At 39.9% G+C, this 16,638-nt stretch overlaps 1 protein-coding gene across 2 annotated transcripts in view; it reads left to right on the plus strand.

Annotated features, from left to right (window-relative positions):
• Positions 1-13,261: 13,261 nt before the first annotated feature.
• Positions 13,262-16,638, plus strand: part of abtb3b (ankyrin repeat and BTB domain containing 3b) — a 174,339-nt gene continuing 170,962 nt past the window's right edge. For both annotated transcript variants that reach the window (XM_088340961.1, XM_088340962.1), the window contains exon 1: positions 13,262-14,251. In XM_088340961.1, the coding sequence (XP_088197087.1) occupies positions 13,405-14,251 (847 nt within the window). In that variant the 5' untranslated portion in view covers positions 13,262-13,404. The remainder of the gene's footprint in view (positions 14,252-16,638) is intronic.

Consider the following 16,638-nt stretch of genomic DNA (forward strand, 5'->3'; position numbering starts at 1 on the left):
GTGATTTTTGTCATGCCGTTGAAGAAGAGTCAAGTCAAGTCATTTTTATTTGTATAGCCCTGAATCACGAAGAGTCTCAAAGGGCTTCACAGATTATTACATTAAATTACACAGACTATTTTTCAGAATATTATTATACATTCCCTTGCTCTGGAGCCGACGAGAAGAGTAGGTTATTCATATGCTATAGAGTAGAAGTGAGTTTTAAGCTTAGATTTAAACATTTTCACTGAGGTTGCAGATCGGATCTCAGGGGGAAGAGCATTCCACAGCACCGGTGCCTGGGTGGAGAACGCTCTCGAACCAGCAGAACACTTCTTTGCCCTTGGGATCACCAGAAGACCGGCACTCTCAGAACGTAGGCTTCGGACCGGGACATAGGGGGAAATCAGATCTATAAGATAAGAGGGAGCAAGTCCATGAATGATTTTGTATAATACTAAGAGAACCTTGAAATCACATCTAAGGCTAACTGGGAGCCAATGGAGGTTAGCCAAAATCGGTGTGATGTGATCGGACTTTTTTGTCCTAGTTAAAAGCCTCGCTGCTGCATTTTGTACCAGCTGAAGAGACTTGATTCTAGACTTCGGGAGACCAGAGAGTAGTGCATTACAGTAATCGAAAAGGGAGGTAACAAACGCATGAATCATAATTTCCGCATCCGACTGAGACAGTATAGAACGAATTTTAGCAATGTTACGAAGATGGAAGAAAGCGGTTCTAGTAATTTTCTTTACATGCGTTTCAAAGGATAGATCAGGGTCAAATATGACACCTACATTTTTAACTGAGTCACTCACTCTGTGTGATGTGACATTTGTCTATGTTCACAGCAGTTTTTGAGAATAAGTCACGGCATTTAGATGGACCAATGACTAACATTTCGGTCTTTTCAGAGTTAAAACGCAAGAAATTGAGTGACATCCACTCTTTTATCTCAATGAGGCAGGCCTCCAAATTTCCACAGTTTAGTGTGGCAGATTCCTCCAAAGGAAGATATAGTTGAATGTCGTCTGCGTAGCAGTGGAAACTGATATTGTACTTGCGAATAATATCACCTAATGGAAGCATGTAAAAGCTGAAAAGAAGGGGGCCAAGCACTGAACCCTGCGGAACACCACAGGTAACATTAAAGGGCTCAGATGTCATTTCGCCATATTTAACACAGTGCGTCCTATCTGAGAGGTAGGATCTGAACCATGAGAGGACGGTTCCTGAGAGACCAATCCATTTTTCCAACCATTCTAGTAGGAAATTGTGGTGCACTGTGTCAAAAGCAGCACTAAGATCCAGCAGCAGCAAAAGTGATGAAGCGCCAGAATCCATTGACATTAGGAGATCATTTGTTACCTTGATCAGAGCTGTCTCTGTAGAGTGGTTAGCCCTGAATCCTGATTGCATAGATTCAAAAAGGTTATTCTCGGATATGAAATCATTCAGCTGCTGCGCTACTACTTTTTCAAGTACTTTAGAAAGGAAAGGTAGGTTTGACACAGGTCTATAATTACATAAGATTTCTGGATCAAGGTTGGGTCATTTCAGTGTGGGTTTAATAAAGGCGGACTTAAAAGCTGCTGGAACTGCACCTGAAGAGAGTGATATGTTTATAATATTTAGAACTGAAGGTCCAAGGACCCTAAAAGCTCAACAGAGGAAGACAAATTACAGAGACTCAAAGTGAGCTAAATACGCCCATTACTTTTAAAAATAAGAGACATAAGAAAAGAAAAACGAAAAGAAAAAAGTAAAACTCACGAAAAAGGGAAAACAAAAATGAAATAAAGAGAAAAAAATATAAGGAGGACAAAAATTCATAAAGAATATATAAAAAAATATAACAAAAGAAGTGAAATTCAAGAAAAAAAGAAGAAAAAGAAAAAAGACAAGGAATAACAGATATATTTAGTGTTTTTTGTCTTTTTTTCTATCTATACTTATTTCTTTTTGGTTTGAACAAATTTATTGACACTAAAAACAGAAAACAATCATGACAATCTCAACAGCAATTAAGCACATTCACAATATTATATTCCAATATTACGTTTTTAACAGCAAACACAAAGTGAGGTTTGAACAAACCTTCTCGAAAATCAAACATATTCACAATTTCATTATATAACATCTTTGTATTTCTTTTTACTTTTTCTTCATTTTCCTTTTTAAAATCTCTTTTCCCCTTCCTTTTTTATTCCCATTTTCTTTTGTTTGCCTCTTATTCTTGTTTCACGGTCCCAATTTTTTAATTCCTTAAAAATAATATTTCCATTTGAGAAAGGCATTTTTAGTTTCCATATTTTTTATTTTTCTAGGACTCATTTTTGGTTACACTACGTCTCACACCGACAGCTTGTGGACAAATATAAAACGCTATCCCTTTAAGAACAGCGGAATGTTTTTATCAGCACTTTTTTGTGGAAAACACACTTTGGCCCAACCTCACAAGGACTCTACGTTCAGCGGCCCGTAAAATTGAGTTTGAGACCCCTGGATAAAGGCGTCCTACCAATGCAATACAAAGTGTGCATGCGCACGCACATTTATTGACAATTTGCACACATGTGACCTAACCACGTGACGACACCTTGACTCATGGCCGTAAACCGTGCTAAACAGTGGGTGCAATAAACAGTAGACATTTTATAAAAGTATTCTAAATACTCACTTTAAGCGTTTGAAATGATTCAACCCTAAATAAAATGCTGTTAAAATGGTATCTTGGATTTTATATAACTGTTAGGTGACACACATAGGTTGGGGAGTGATAATAAAATTAATAATAATAATAATAATAATCTAAATGATTTGATGGTGGACGCATCAGGTTAGCACTGCTCGTTCTATGCGTTTATACTGTCATTGGCGTCGGTTTTAAGAGTATTGTTAATTATTAATTTTACAATTCTAACCATTTTAACATAGTTAGAAGTAAAGCAGCCGAGTCCTGCCATGGCCGGGCATTATACCGGCGGGCGGAGACGTAACTGCGTGAGATTCTTGCTCAAAGATGTTGTGGCAATTTCGGAGGGAATGTCAAGGACGGATTTTATTAACAAGTTTGTTGAAAAGATTCTGAAGTTTAAAAAGGAGGAGGTACATGCTGTCATAAAAATGACTTCTGGCAAAGGCTTTGATGTGAGTTTTGAAACGGCAGCTCTTTATCAAGAGTTTTGGAATCGCTTTGAGGGAGTGAGGTCCCAGTTTTCAGGATTTACAGTGGAGAAGCTGACTGATAATACTAACAAGATTGTCGTCGTTAGAATGTTTAGTGAGATGATCAGTGCTGATGACGTCTGTTATTGGTTGAGTAGATACTGCTCAGTAAAAGGCCAGGCTATGAAGGTGAGGTGTGAGAAAGGCTATTGGAATGGTGCCTGGAGGGTACCAGTCCAACTACGGCAAGATCCTCAGGGCTTTCAGGGAATGAAACAAATTCCGTCGACTATATTCCTGGGGGAAAACCGTGGCTTTATCCACTATCAAGGGCAACCGAAACTCTGTCGCAAATGTGGTGAGCATGGGCATCTGGCTGAGGTATGTGATCGAATTTTTTGTGGAAAGTGCAGAACAATTGGACATTCCTTTGAGGAATGTAGCAATAGCAGAAAATGCAATCTCTGTGGAGAAACGAATCACCTCTTTAGAAACTGCCCGAATTCGTTTGCTAACAAATTGAAAGCTAGGAAGGCAGTTAACAAAGACAACAAAGACAATGAAATGATGTCAGACAACATAGATAATGAAATGAATAAATGTCACAAAGACAATGAAGTGAATAAAGATAACAAAGACAATGAAATTAATAAAGTCATGGAAATACAAAATGAAAATGAACAAGAAATTAATGAAGTTATAGAAATACCCAATGAAGATGAACAGGAAATGAATAAAGTTATGGAAATACCCAATGAAATTGATCAAGAAATGCACAAAGAAATTGGACAAGACAAACAAATTGAAAAAACAGATGTACCTACCAAAACCCCTGGAGCAGAGACCAGAGAATCAAAATTGAAACAGGAAGAACCTGGAAATTCTGATTCGATTTCTCATAAAATACCTGAATTTGGACATGACAAACGAATAGAAAAAGCAACTGCCACTCTGAAAACACATATTAATCAGGAAGGGCCTGGAAGAGAGTTCAAATTAGCAAATTTGTTTGCTACGCCATTGGCGGGATTTGGAGAAGTCAAACAAATCGAAAAGGCGAATGACTCTCCAAAAACCCATACGGGCACTGGAAAGAGGAGTAAAAGTAAGACAAAATTGGGAGTGGTGAAAAAACCAGAAACAAAGATAAGAGATTTAGAAGAAAGCCGATTGCCGGTGAATAAGCCCACAAGGGAACTGTATGAAGTTGAGACGGAGGAAGTCGGGGAGGAAAAAATCTGACCCTTAGTGGGCAAGGAAGTAAGAGACCCTTTGATAGGTCCTCTGGCTCACCCCCTAACCCAGAAAAAAGGGGAAGACCTGGAACCACAGACAGAGAGTCAGAGGGTCCCAGAGTTTTCCCCGGTGAGTCTCAAAATGAGGTACTACTCTTAAGTGATGTGTCTGACACAGGTGACACTCTCGATGATCTCGATGATCACCAAAGAATGGACTCAGATCCCCCGGTTTTGTCTAACTAGTTTAAATACTTTAACAACAATTATGAACATTACATTCTCTACTATCAATGTGAGAAGTGTGAGATCAAAGGTTAAGGCTCACAGTGTTTTATCGTTCTTAAAAACTATCAGAACGGATGTGTTTTTACTACAGGAATGCTGCATCCCCTTTCTAAAAAATTATAAACAGTGGGAAGAGATTTGGCCATATCCGTCATTATGGAGTGGCTCGAATGAAAACCGTAACGATGGGGTAGCCATTTTAATAAACAACCCTCAACTCATCATAAAGGGGAGTACTGTGATAAGAGACGGACGCGCAATCTTAGCAAGACTTTCTTATATAGGGAATGATTTTAACCTCATTAACATATACGGCCATGCCGACAGACAACTCAGGTACGAACTTTTAGAGGACATCCAGTCGCATATGCTAGGCCATCAACCACTAATCGTGGGAGGAGATTTTAATTGCATCCTAAGTAGGAAGGATAGAAAGAGGAATGATGAGGAGTTTAAAGTAGATAAAACATCAACTTTATTACAAGACATGTGCCGGACATTTAAACTGGTGGACTGTTTCAAATCCATACACCCAGGAGAGGAGGGATTCACCTGGTTCAGTAGTGACAATGCCAGAGCCTCTCGAATAGACTACATCTTTACGAGGGGTTTAGCACAGAGTGATGCAAGATTAATTTCAGTTTTTTTTTCGGATCACTTGCTACTGTCCTGCTCTTTCTCATTTCCTTCAGGTATGACTGTTGGGAAGGGTTTGTGGAAGTTAAACTGCTCCCTGCTGGAGGATGAGGCTCTAGCCGCACAATACAGGGAGCTGTACAAAGACTGGCAGACCCTTCAAGACTCGTATGATTCACGAGCACAATGGTGGGAAATGACAAAGAAACGAACACAGACCTTTTTTAAAAATGCAGGGAAAAACAAGAAACTCAAAGAGATGAAACGCATGTCGGGACTACAAAGAAGACTCCAACGCTATTTCATCCTAACAGAAAAGGGGATGGACTTTAATGATGAAATCAAAGAGATCAAACAAGAACTAAACGCTTTGGCGGAAATAAAGAGCAAAGGCATCATAATAAGAAGCAGAGAAAGAGAAATAGAAGAAGGGGAAAAATGTACACGCTACTTTTTTAAAAAAATTATGGGCAAAAATGAGGGGATTTTTAAACTTCAAAACGAAAACGGGCAAATAACAAAGGAATGTAGTGAAATAACCAGATTGGTCGAAGACTACTACAAAAAATTATTTGAAAAGAAAGAAACATATGAGAATGAAATGGGGCATGTATTAGATCATATTTCAAGATCAGTGCGTCAAGACCCCTTTTTAACATCAGACTTTACCCAAGACCAACTGAATGATTGCATAAAGACTATGAAAAAAGGCAAATCACCCGGGGAGGACGGACTCAACCTCGAATTTTACCGGACTTTTTGGGATATTTTAGCACCAGATCTGTTAACTGTTTTTAACGAATTTTCCAGTCGAGACCATATGCCAGACAGTTTCAGAATCGGGATAGTTACTCTATTGCACAAAAAAGGAGACAAAATTGACTTAAAAAACTGGCGACCCATAACGCTTTTAAACGTGGACTGTAAAATTTTCAGCAAGCTTCTAGCAACACGAATGTCTGTTGTCTTGGGAGACTTGGTTGATCCAGACCAAACCTGTGCCATTGTGGGAAGGAAGATCAGCGACAGTCTCATGCTGATCCGTGACACCATTTGTTATGCAAGAGACAGAAACATGCGACTAGCGGTCCTAAACCTAGACTTTGAAAAAGCCTTTGATCGAGTCTCGCACCAATACCTCTTCAGGGTATTGCAAAAATGTGGTTTTCCCCAAAAATACATCAATTGGGTAGGACTGCTATACCGAGACATCTACAGCAAATTCATGATTAACGGGAATTTATCGGAAGCAATCGAGATCAACTGCGGTGTACGTCAAGGTTGCCCTATGTCTCCCCTTCTCTATGTTCTTTGCATTGAACCTTTGGCACAAATGTTAAGAAAAGATAGATTTGTCGAAGGCATCAATATCCCAGGAAGTGGGGGACAAATTACCAAGTGTGTTTTGTACATGGATGATTTTAATATTTTGTGTACTGACCGCGCATCTGTTGAAAGAGCCCTTGACTTGACTGACCTGTTTGGGAGGGCGTCTGGGTCAAGGCTAAATAGAGAAAAATCACAAGTGAAGTTTTATGGAATGTGGAAAGAGACAGAAAAGGCAGGACTCCCGCTGACGGTGTTAAAGACAGACCAGAAAATCCTAGGGATAAAATTCAATGTGGATGGAGGAGGCGAGACCAACTGGGATGACGTGACAAGGAAAGTTAAGCAAAAACTTGTTTTTTGGTCACTAAGAAAACTGACAATAGAGGGGAAGGTCCTAATCATCAAAGCGATCATCCTCCCAATGCTTTTGTCAATCAGTTTAATTTTTATGCCTAAAAGAAACGTGCTGTTACAAATGGACCGAGCCATCTTTCGCTTTGTCTGGGGCTCAAAGTGGGAAAGGATAAAAAGAGATACAATGAAAAAGAAAAAGGAAAAAGGGGGGAAAGGAGTGCCTGACCTCCAGCTTTTCCTGGGAAGCAAATATGTCTCTCTCCACTTCCAAAACGCTGTGGGCCCACCCAACAACCCGAAAAGTCAAGCAATGACCCGTTTTTGGATGGGCTCATATTTGCGGAAGCTAAAGCTTGTACCAGACAATCGTTTGATTCCAGTTTCGTTTAACTTGCCACCAACACATCTCTTTATCCGGGATTTTTTGAAGAAGTTTGATTTGGAAACACAAGAATGTCACACTTTACAAAACCACAGGGCCCTTATTGCTATTGTGCAAGAGCGAGCTACAGTAAGCCCTGTGCGGGGGCTTGCGTTTGGCGAATCCACAACGGTTTGGAGCAACGTCAATCATCCTGCCCTCCCAAACAGACTACGAGACTTGTCATGGATGGTGGCTCATGAAGTTCTCCCAGTCAGAGCTGTAATGCACCACAGAGGAATGTCAGCGACTTCGACGTGCCCTCAACCTGGCTGTGGCGCCCAGGAGTCGGTGAGGCACCTTTTTTGTGAGTGCAGCGCTGCCAAGGTCTTGTGGACAATGGCCGAACAACTAGGAAAGTTCCCGGACTTGCCAGCAGGAGAGGTCCCTGATGCACAGTACGTGCTTTACGGGGTGAGTCGGTCGAGGAGGCATCGGAACGACTTTGCCAGGGACTGGCTCACTCTCGCCGCCATCAAGGACGCCATCTGGACCTCCAGAAACCTGCTGGTATGGAGGTGCAGGCAGATCCCCCCCGTGGCTGTGCTCCAAATGGCTGCAGATACCATACAATCTGCGAGCGGCGGGCCTAGGACGCAGCCATAAAGAAGACTCGTCTGTACCCACCCGGAGGGGGGAGCCGGAGCTACACTGTGGGAGTCCCGGCAGCAACGGCCTGGGTTGTGGAACCCAGAAGGGAGAGGACCCACGCAGAATGGAAAGGACCCACACAGAGGACTGGAAGAATGCTGCTTGGGAGGGTGGGATGGCAGAGCTATGCCCTTGCACAATAGTATTGCCTTTTACACGCTGGTTAACTACTGTTAAAAGAAAATAACTCTGAAATTGTTTCATTGATGTTGAAAATGTCAGGAAAAAATGTTAAAACGTCATATCGTCACGTCATATTGTCAAATATAAAAAAAATGTGAATATGCTTGATGGCTGTGTTTTGCTGCTGTTGGTGTCAGTGGATTTGTTCAGACCGAGGACAATCGACTTTGGCCTGGACGGATCTATTGACACTAACAAAGATGTTATATAATGAAATTGTGAATATGTTTGATTTTCGAGAAGGTTTGTTCAAACCTCACTTTGTGTTTGCTGTTAAAAGCGTAATATTGGAATATAATATTGTGAATGTGCTTAATTGCTGTTGAGATTGTCATGATTGTTTTCTGTTTTTAGTGTCAATAAATTTGTTCAAACCAAAAAAAAAATAATAACTAATTAACTTAATATGATATTGAATTTTGTGTTTATGAGCAAAGCATTAAGACAATCTTTTTTGATAAAATGTTTGTTAGGAAATGGCAGGGCAGAATACGTTCAGAGAAACTGTTTAAGAAATAAGATATACCGGTAATGACAATTGTATCCATCCCCGAGCTTGACCACTATGTTTGATGATTTGTTAAAATCTGAAAAAAATGATAATAATGCCAGAGCCTGTGTCTTATTTTGATATACTAATTATAAATTGTCTCCCTTGCGCAGTTAATTGGGAGTGTCTTGGCTCATTGTGTCATTTTTGTCCTAAATAATGGTTTCTAAACAAGGTGGAACAATACCAAAGTCTTTACCTTCAGAGCAGACAGCGCAAGGCGAGGAGATGATATAAACGCGCTATGTGCATAGGCCTGGAGAGGGATGGGCGCCACCAGGCTGTACTTGCCCACGACAAACATCAGGAAATACAACTCTAGGAGTTAGAAGTTCGGTGCTTGCCTGGTATTCCTCCGGGCACTCCCTTATCCTCCCACATTCCAAAAACATGCATGTCAGGTTAATTGGCCTGGTTGCCAGCCAATCGCAGGGCACACAGGGACCGACAACTAGCTCGCTCATTCACACCTAGGGACAATTTGGACCAGCCGATTAACCTGACATGCGTGTTTTTGGAATGTGGGAGGAAACCGGAGGGCCCGGAGGAAACCCACGCAAGCACAGGGAGAACATACAAACTCCGCACAGGAAGTCCGGTAGCTGGATTTAAACCAACAAAGGAGGTTCCCAAGACCTTAGAATATATATATATATATATATATATATATATATATATATATATATATATATATATATATATCCTAATATTTACCTGTGCACAGAGAAGGCAACAGTCTACTAAATGTGAATGGTCTGCATTTAAGTAACTGACGACCTCCCAAAGAGCTTTACAATGTGCTTAACACTTTCCCATTTACACACACACTCACACACCAGTAGCAGTATCAGCCATGCCAGGCTTTTCCCCTCTTTTAGGGATTCAGTGTCTTGCCCAAGGACACTGGCATATAATGCAAAGACGCCAGGAATCGAACTTGCAACCTCTTGATCCCAGAAAGAAGGACTTTACCTCCTGAGCTACTGCCGTGTTAAAAATAGAAAATGAATGACTTCCAAAATAGATATCCTGGTAACACATTTGTTAGTAACACGTGTATCAAAGACATAACACTCCAATGTGACTCCCCTGTGGGAAATTTCAGTTCCAGGTAATGATAAATAAAATGCCAATAAGTTGACAGAGGGCATATTTGTATTTGGTCTTTTGCAAAACTGTTTCTCAGTTCTTAGGGATTTTGAGTTGTGCTGGAATCATCTTTCTTCTTCTTGTCGTTTTTCTCTCGACTGCCCCCCACATTCAAATTACAGTGGTACCTCTAGACACGAGAATTTTGAAATACAGGCCTTATTTGGAACAAAAATCGTACTCTATGTACAGGGGTAAATCCAAGCTCCGAGCAGTAACAGAGGCTACTACAAGAGATAGCTCACGGCCAAATTCAGCTTGTCCAAGTTTGCGCTTCTCACCATCAGACACCTGATTTAGATGTAGAAATTATAGGCTAATGTGCAGTCCCTCCTCAAGGTTTATTCAATTTCCTCATGTTAAGGTTTTTGAGTTTTTCCTTGCCCTCATGTAGGTTTAAGATTAGGGGATGGTGTTATATAAGTCTGTGGTTTGCAATAATATGTGGTCTGTGCAGCCCTTTGAGACTCCTTGTGATAAAGGGCTATACAAATAAACATGAGTTGATTTTACTTAATTTTATTTAAAGGCGGTGTTTGTAACTTCAAAAATATTCAACTTTCTGACGCCAACTTGCTGGTTTTTGTTACTCTCACCATTTCCATCCTTCAATCTAAGAATACCGCGAACACACGGGTGATATCACTCTCTGCCAGTTAAAAATAAAATTTCCTTGAAGAGTGCAGCAACCCACCACTAGTGAGTCATTTTCAGATATGATTTGCGGGATACTCATGTGTTCTTAAGAGGCTACCAAAAGGCACCACGTTGGTGACCACTGCACTAATTCACTCTTCCCCTCGTACTTGGGATAATTTCGTTGTTTTTACTCTCCGTAAATCATGAATTGATGAAGTACCCCTTTGTGCCTCTAGAGGTCCCTGTCACTTCAAAAAAACATTACAACTAATATCACCCCCCATTTTTCCACAGCACTCATGCACGTTAAACATAACCAAGAGCCCATCCAGCAGCAGTTTACATCAGGTTTCATTATTTAAAACAATCGACAGCTATCTCTCTTCTAGGCACTTTTTTCCCCTCTTGTGATAGGTCAATTTGCAATTACTTCCATGGATTCTGTCTTGTTAACTTTTTATTTGTCGACTATAGAAAAGATTTAAATTGTTTTGTATTTTGTCGTTTTTTTAGATTTGTAAATATTCTAATTTATGTATCAAGTGTTTTCGGGGACGACTATTTCCTTTAAAAACGGTTCATTTTGTAGTTTATTTGTTGCTGCACTAAAAAGTCCATTCGTAGTTTGAATTTTTATTTGGTTGTTTCACGCAGGGATTCCAGTTGCTTGACTGTAAAGTTGCATAATTTAAACAGGTATGAAGTTTAACTGAGTTGAACATTTGCTGGAGAGTAGACATATAAATACTATTATAATTTAGAAGAATAATAGATTTTTTAAATAAGAAAAAAAATCATTAATTCATCTTATGCTTACATTACATTATTGGAAATATACTGATCAAAGTGACCCCAAAACATGTCTTTTTTCTTTGTTCTTCTTTTTTCCTCCTTTTTTCTTCTTTTTTTTTAAATTTATTTTTGTCTTTTTTCTTCTCTTTGGCTTCTGTTTTTTTTCTGGCTTTTCATGTTTATTCCTTTTTCTTCTTTAGTTCTTTGTTTTCCCTTTTCCTTTTTTATTCTTTTGTTTTATTTTTCCCCACGTTCTATTTTCTTTGGGTGGACAGAGCACAGACTCAATGATACATTATGCCTCTTATATATTATTGATGGACTTGAATCATGTTTCCATGAGGTATGGGCGAAAAATAAGTAGATAAATAAATAAAGGCATATGCCAAACGATTGGGAATTTGTTCTAAATGATAAATCCAGAGTCATGTGTTTTTATCTATCTATCTATCTATCTATCTATCTATCTATCTATCTATCTATCTATCTATCTATCTATCTATCTATCTATCTATCTATCTATCTATCTATCTATCTATCTATCTATCTATCTATCTATCTATCTATCTATCTATCTATCTATCTATCTATCTATCTATATTCATGAAATTTTGTTTTTTTGTCTATTCCTATTTGTCACTAATTCCACCATTTACATTTTTGGATAATTATTGAACTATTGATTAATTCAATTGTATATTTATTTATCTGTGTATTACTTTAGTCCTCCGTCCAGTCGTTTGTATTTCAATGCAAAGCTTGTTTCTCTATAAAGCATTCACTTTTTATTAGTATGCCTCACGTATCGGTGACTTTCCAATGGGATTTTGCGCTGCATCCAATCAAATCCAGTTTGTGCTCAAAATCGCGTGTCGATTGGCTATCATCTTGGCGCCTTGTCTCCGCCCCCGACACTCAGGCACTGCGCAGTAGTGGTTGGGAATTCCGGCTATTTCTAGAGAACCGGCTTTTTTGGCTCGGCTCTTTAAAATGAATCATTTTTTCGGCTCTCACACGGGTCTTCAGATTATTTTTTGCCTTTAATATTAAATGAAAAATAATAATGAAAGCTTATGCACCAAATCAAATCATCATTACATTCAAAATTGAACAAGGCTATTCTATTAAGATAGACTTTACTGTTTCATTACACAATGAATTTGTACCTAATTTAGACGTTCAAACTGTTTTTACTAAAACAGACACATCGATGAGCCATTTATATAGACCAGTCAAGAGCAGCTTCGAGGGAGAGAGAAAGAGGGAGGGGGGGAAGAGAGTGGGGAAAAGAGAGAAAGACAGAAAGAGGGGGGGAAACATCTGACAAGAGAATGAGGAAAGAGAAAGAGTAAGATAAAGAAAGAAAGAGGTATTAAAAAAGAAAAACCGAGAACGAGAGAGGGGGAGAGAGAGTGAGGGAGAGAGAAGACAGTGAAAGGAAGAGATCGGGGGAAAGATAGAGAGTAAAATAAAGAAATATAGAAATACAACGAAGGAAAAACAAAGTAAGAAATAGAGGAACAAAAAAGAGAGCGAGAGAGAAAGAGGGGTAGAAAGAAAGAGATAAAGAGACATAGAATGAGACAGATAAATGAGTGAGAGTAAGACCAAGAGAAAGATAGAGAGAGGATGAGAGAAAGAAAGAAAAAAAGACTAAGAAATACAAACAGATGGAGAAATAAATTAAAAATAAAGAAATTATAAGGAATAAAGATGGAGAAAGAGAGAAAATGAGTGAGAAAGAAATAGAGAAAGAAATATGGAGAGTATTTCGAAGGGAGCCAGCTCCTTATTGATGGGGAGCCGGCTCTCGACTTTACTTCAAGAGCCGTTTCATAAAGCCGAGCCGTTTGCGAAGGACACATTACTACTGCGCAGGGCAAGCGGGTTGACGGCTGCTGCATAGTGCTCTTACTTTAGTTTCAACTTTTGTATTTTTTTCTCTTTGGATACACCCCAACCGTCCAGAGATCATCCCGCCACGTGCAAGGACCGCAGCTTTTTCCTTGTCGCCATGACGCACAAATATGTCAAGGAGTAGCAAGTCAGCAGTTGGCAGGACCCTGGAGGATTTGACTCTGGATTCGGGTTATGGTGGAGCCGCCGACTCCTTCAGGTCTTCCAGTGCGTCACTGAGCTTCTCGGAGCCGCATGGAGGAAACTGTTGGCAACTGACGGCGTCCATGCACAGTCGAAACAACAGCCTGGACACTGTCAACACTGTCCTGGTCGAAGACGGCGAGATCCTGGAGTGTACCGGCCAGTGCACTAAACTACCCGAGCTTGAGGATGTGCCCTGGAGCCTCGGGGAGATGGTGCAAGCTCTGCAGAGGGACGAGGGGGTGAACCCGCCGCAGGATGTCCTGCTTCGGCTCTCGGTGCTGCTCAGCCGGGCCCTGGTCAGGATCGCCAGAGAAGCGCAACGCTTGAGTTTGCGCTACGCCAAATGCACCAAATACGAGATCCAAAGTGCTGTCAGGATGGTCCTGTCTTGGGTGGTCTCCACGAACTGTATCGGCGCTGCCCTGGGCGCTTTGTCGCTTTATAACATGAGCACGGAGGAGGATAGGTTCGGACGTGGAAAGTCGGCGCGATGCGGGCTCGTTTTTAACGTGGGTAAATTCTTCAGGTGGATGGTGGAGAGCAGGATCGCGGTTAGGATTCACGAGCATGCGGCTATTTATTTGGCGGCGTGCACGGAGAGTCTGGTTCGGGAGATATACGAGCGGGCGCTCCGCGGTGCGCTGCTGGAGCGGGACAGCAACAGCCCCAAGTTAAGCGTGGAAAGAATGGAGCAGGCAATCGGAAATGATGCTGAGCTTTGGGGGTCACTGCAGCCTTGGCAGCATCTCATCTGCGGGAAGAACGCAAATGGTGAGTGGAACGGTCACAGGAGCTTTTAGTGCGTCTGCTCTTCGAGATAAACTCGTGCAGAGTTGCCGGTTGTTAAAGGATTTGACTCTGAAAAGGGTTAGTACAGGTGCCTGAAATCCTTGAAAACGCTTGAATTTTAAAATGGTGTTTCAAGTATTCAAAAGTGCTTGAATTTTTAGTGAAGTGTTTGTAAATGCTTGAAATTGCTGCCATGTTTCTCAACAATTCTGCTTCACTTAGTTAATGCTAGACATTTTTCTCCCAATGGAAGAGCCACTGTTGCGGAGTTTCTTGAAAATACTTGTTTCCAAGTAAAATTCTTGAAAACAGCTGTTTGTGGAAGAATGCCTTTCGAGCACAGCATTCACTGTGGTGCATTTTTTGCATTTGTTATACCTCCAATATTGAACTTTGCTCTCCATAAACACAATAGAACTTTGCTTGCAAAATAACATGACATTGCAAGAAAACTGAACTAATGCATGTTTTATTGATGAACGATGCATGGACTTTTGGTCACCATGGCGATCACGTTCCCTTGGGAACATGCATGAAACGTCATCCCTCTTTTCCAGACCATGACGATGCGACTTCGTCATCTTTTTTTTTTTAAAGGAATAAGCTCTGTTGAGGAGTTAACTCCCTATTACTATTTGTCAATTTCTCGCTGCTTGCCAGAAAAAGTAAGCAACACGATACGAAGTGGGGGCTTCCTTGGTGTCCGGAAAAAAATCTAATCAAAGCCACTCCTGCCATTTAATGGTGATTTACCATACTCAGATAACTTTCAGAGGCTTGATTCTTACAGATGAGCTATATATTTATATATATATATATATATATATATATATATATATATATATATATATATATATATATATATATATATATATATATATATATATATGTTGGCGATAGAAAGCATCTTCTTCTGCCTTTTGGGCTCAGCTGCAGTCGGTCCAGTACTTCTTGTTTACATGATTGCAGTAAAAGAAATTTGTCATTAAAAAAAGAGTCAGGCATACTTGATGCAGGTTTTTCAAGCTATTTTATGTATGCTTACAACTTGGACCGCAATATTATTGATGTGCAAGCAAAAAAGGGCTGACAGACTGTTTAGCCAATCAGAATGCAGAACAAAATGCATGATAAAATTCCACAAAGTAGTGAAAGGAAGAAAAGTAAACAGCGATACAGTCACGGATTGCTGTACTTTGATTGTGATGAGATCACTACTGTGAAAATGCATTGGTTAAAAACGTATTAGTTTCAAAAATCTTTCAATAGAAATTGATAACATACTCAGCGTCCTTTTCTTTGTCCAATGTTTACAAAATATCTTAAACAAGGTCTTACGTTGCACGGACGTGGACATTGGTTCTTTTCTGACGTGATTACTTCTGCCATTGAATTTGGATATCCTGGTACTAATGTACTAATGGAAATATGGCACACTGTGGCACAACCACCAGCTAAAAAGAAAAAGACAAGTAGTAAATCTACAGCTTGCAAACCGGTGAGTATCTGGAGAAAAGGAGCAATGAGTACAAGAGACCTTCAAACAATGTTGATAGCAATGGCAATAAAGACAATTTAATTCAATTCAACAATATTTGAGACAAATAATGGAACTGAAACAAGGGTCCTCACACATGCAGTTTCACAATGATTTGACAAGTGAAGGAGTTTTCAACGCCTTCAGTGCTGTTTAACATCAAGTATTTTTACAGTTGTTTGATAAAATCCCTAGAGAAAAAAATGGTACGAGTATTTCAGCTTGAGTAATACACATTATAGTCACTAAGGGTTGCCAGTTATATGTGAAACTGGGGAATGAAATGACAAAAATGTCTCCAAAGTTTTGCGAACACAAATATTCCATCTTTGACAATGAATGGGGTTGAGTGAATGTACGTCTAATTGAAGGGCTAATTCAAACAAGATTTCTTAGTGACCGCCTTAATTATTATCATTTATGTCATGGTACTTCATTCATGTCATGAAAATTAGTTTAATCAGTCCTCAAGGGTAGTTGGGAGGGTAAAAAAGTAATAATTACAACGACAAACATTAAATCCATTTATTTACTGTACGGTTGATACCAATGTTCCCTCTAATTTTCCACGGGTCTGAGCGTTCACACAAAGTCGGTGAGCAACGCTTGAAACAACAGTGAGCAACCATAATCCCAAGTGTGGCAAGATAATTAATTATCAAACATGTCCAAAACTTGACATCAACTTACATTTTGCTGAGTTTCCGGCAATGCAAAATAATTTTTTTCTTTTGAATGAATTGACTCATGTACTATTGCAAAGGTTGTACGGCCTACAAACGTCGTTTGTTTTTACAATTCTTTCACAAGATATCCATTTCTTTTTATTTCC

Source organism: Urocampus carinirostris, chromosome 7 (assembly GCF_059441175.1).
Source record: "Urocampus carinirostris isolate Australia breed hairy pipefish chromosome 7, RoL_Ucar_1.0, whole genome shotgun sequence".
Classification (NCBI taxonomy): domain Eukaryota; kingdom Metazoa; phylum Chordata; class Actinopteri; order Syngnathiformes; family Syngnathidae; genus Urocampus; species Urocampus carinirostris.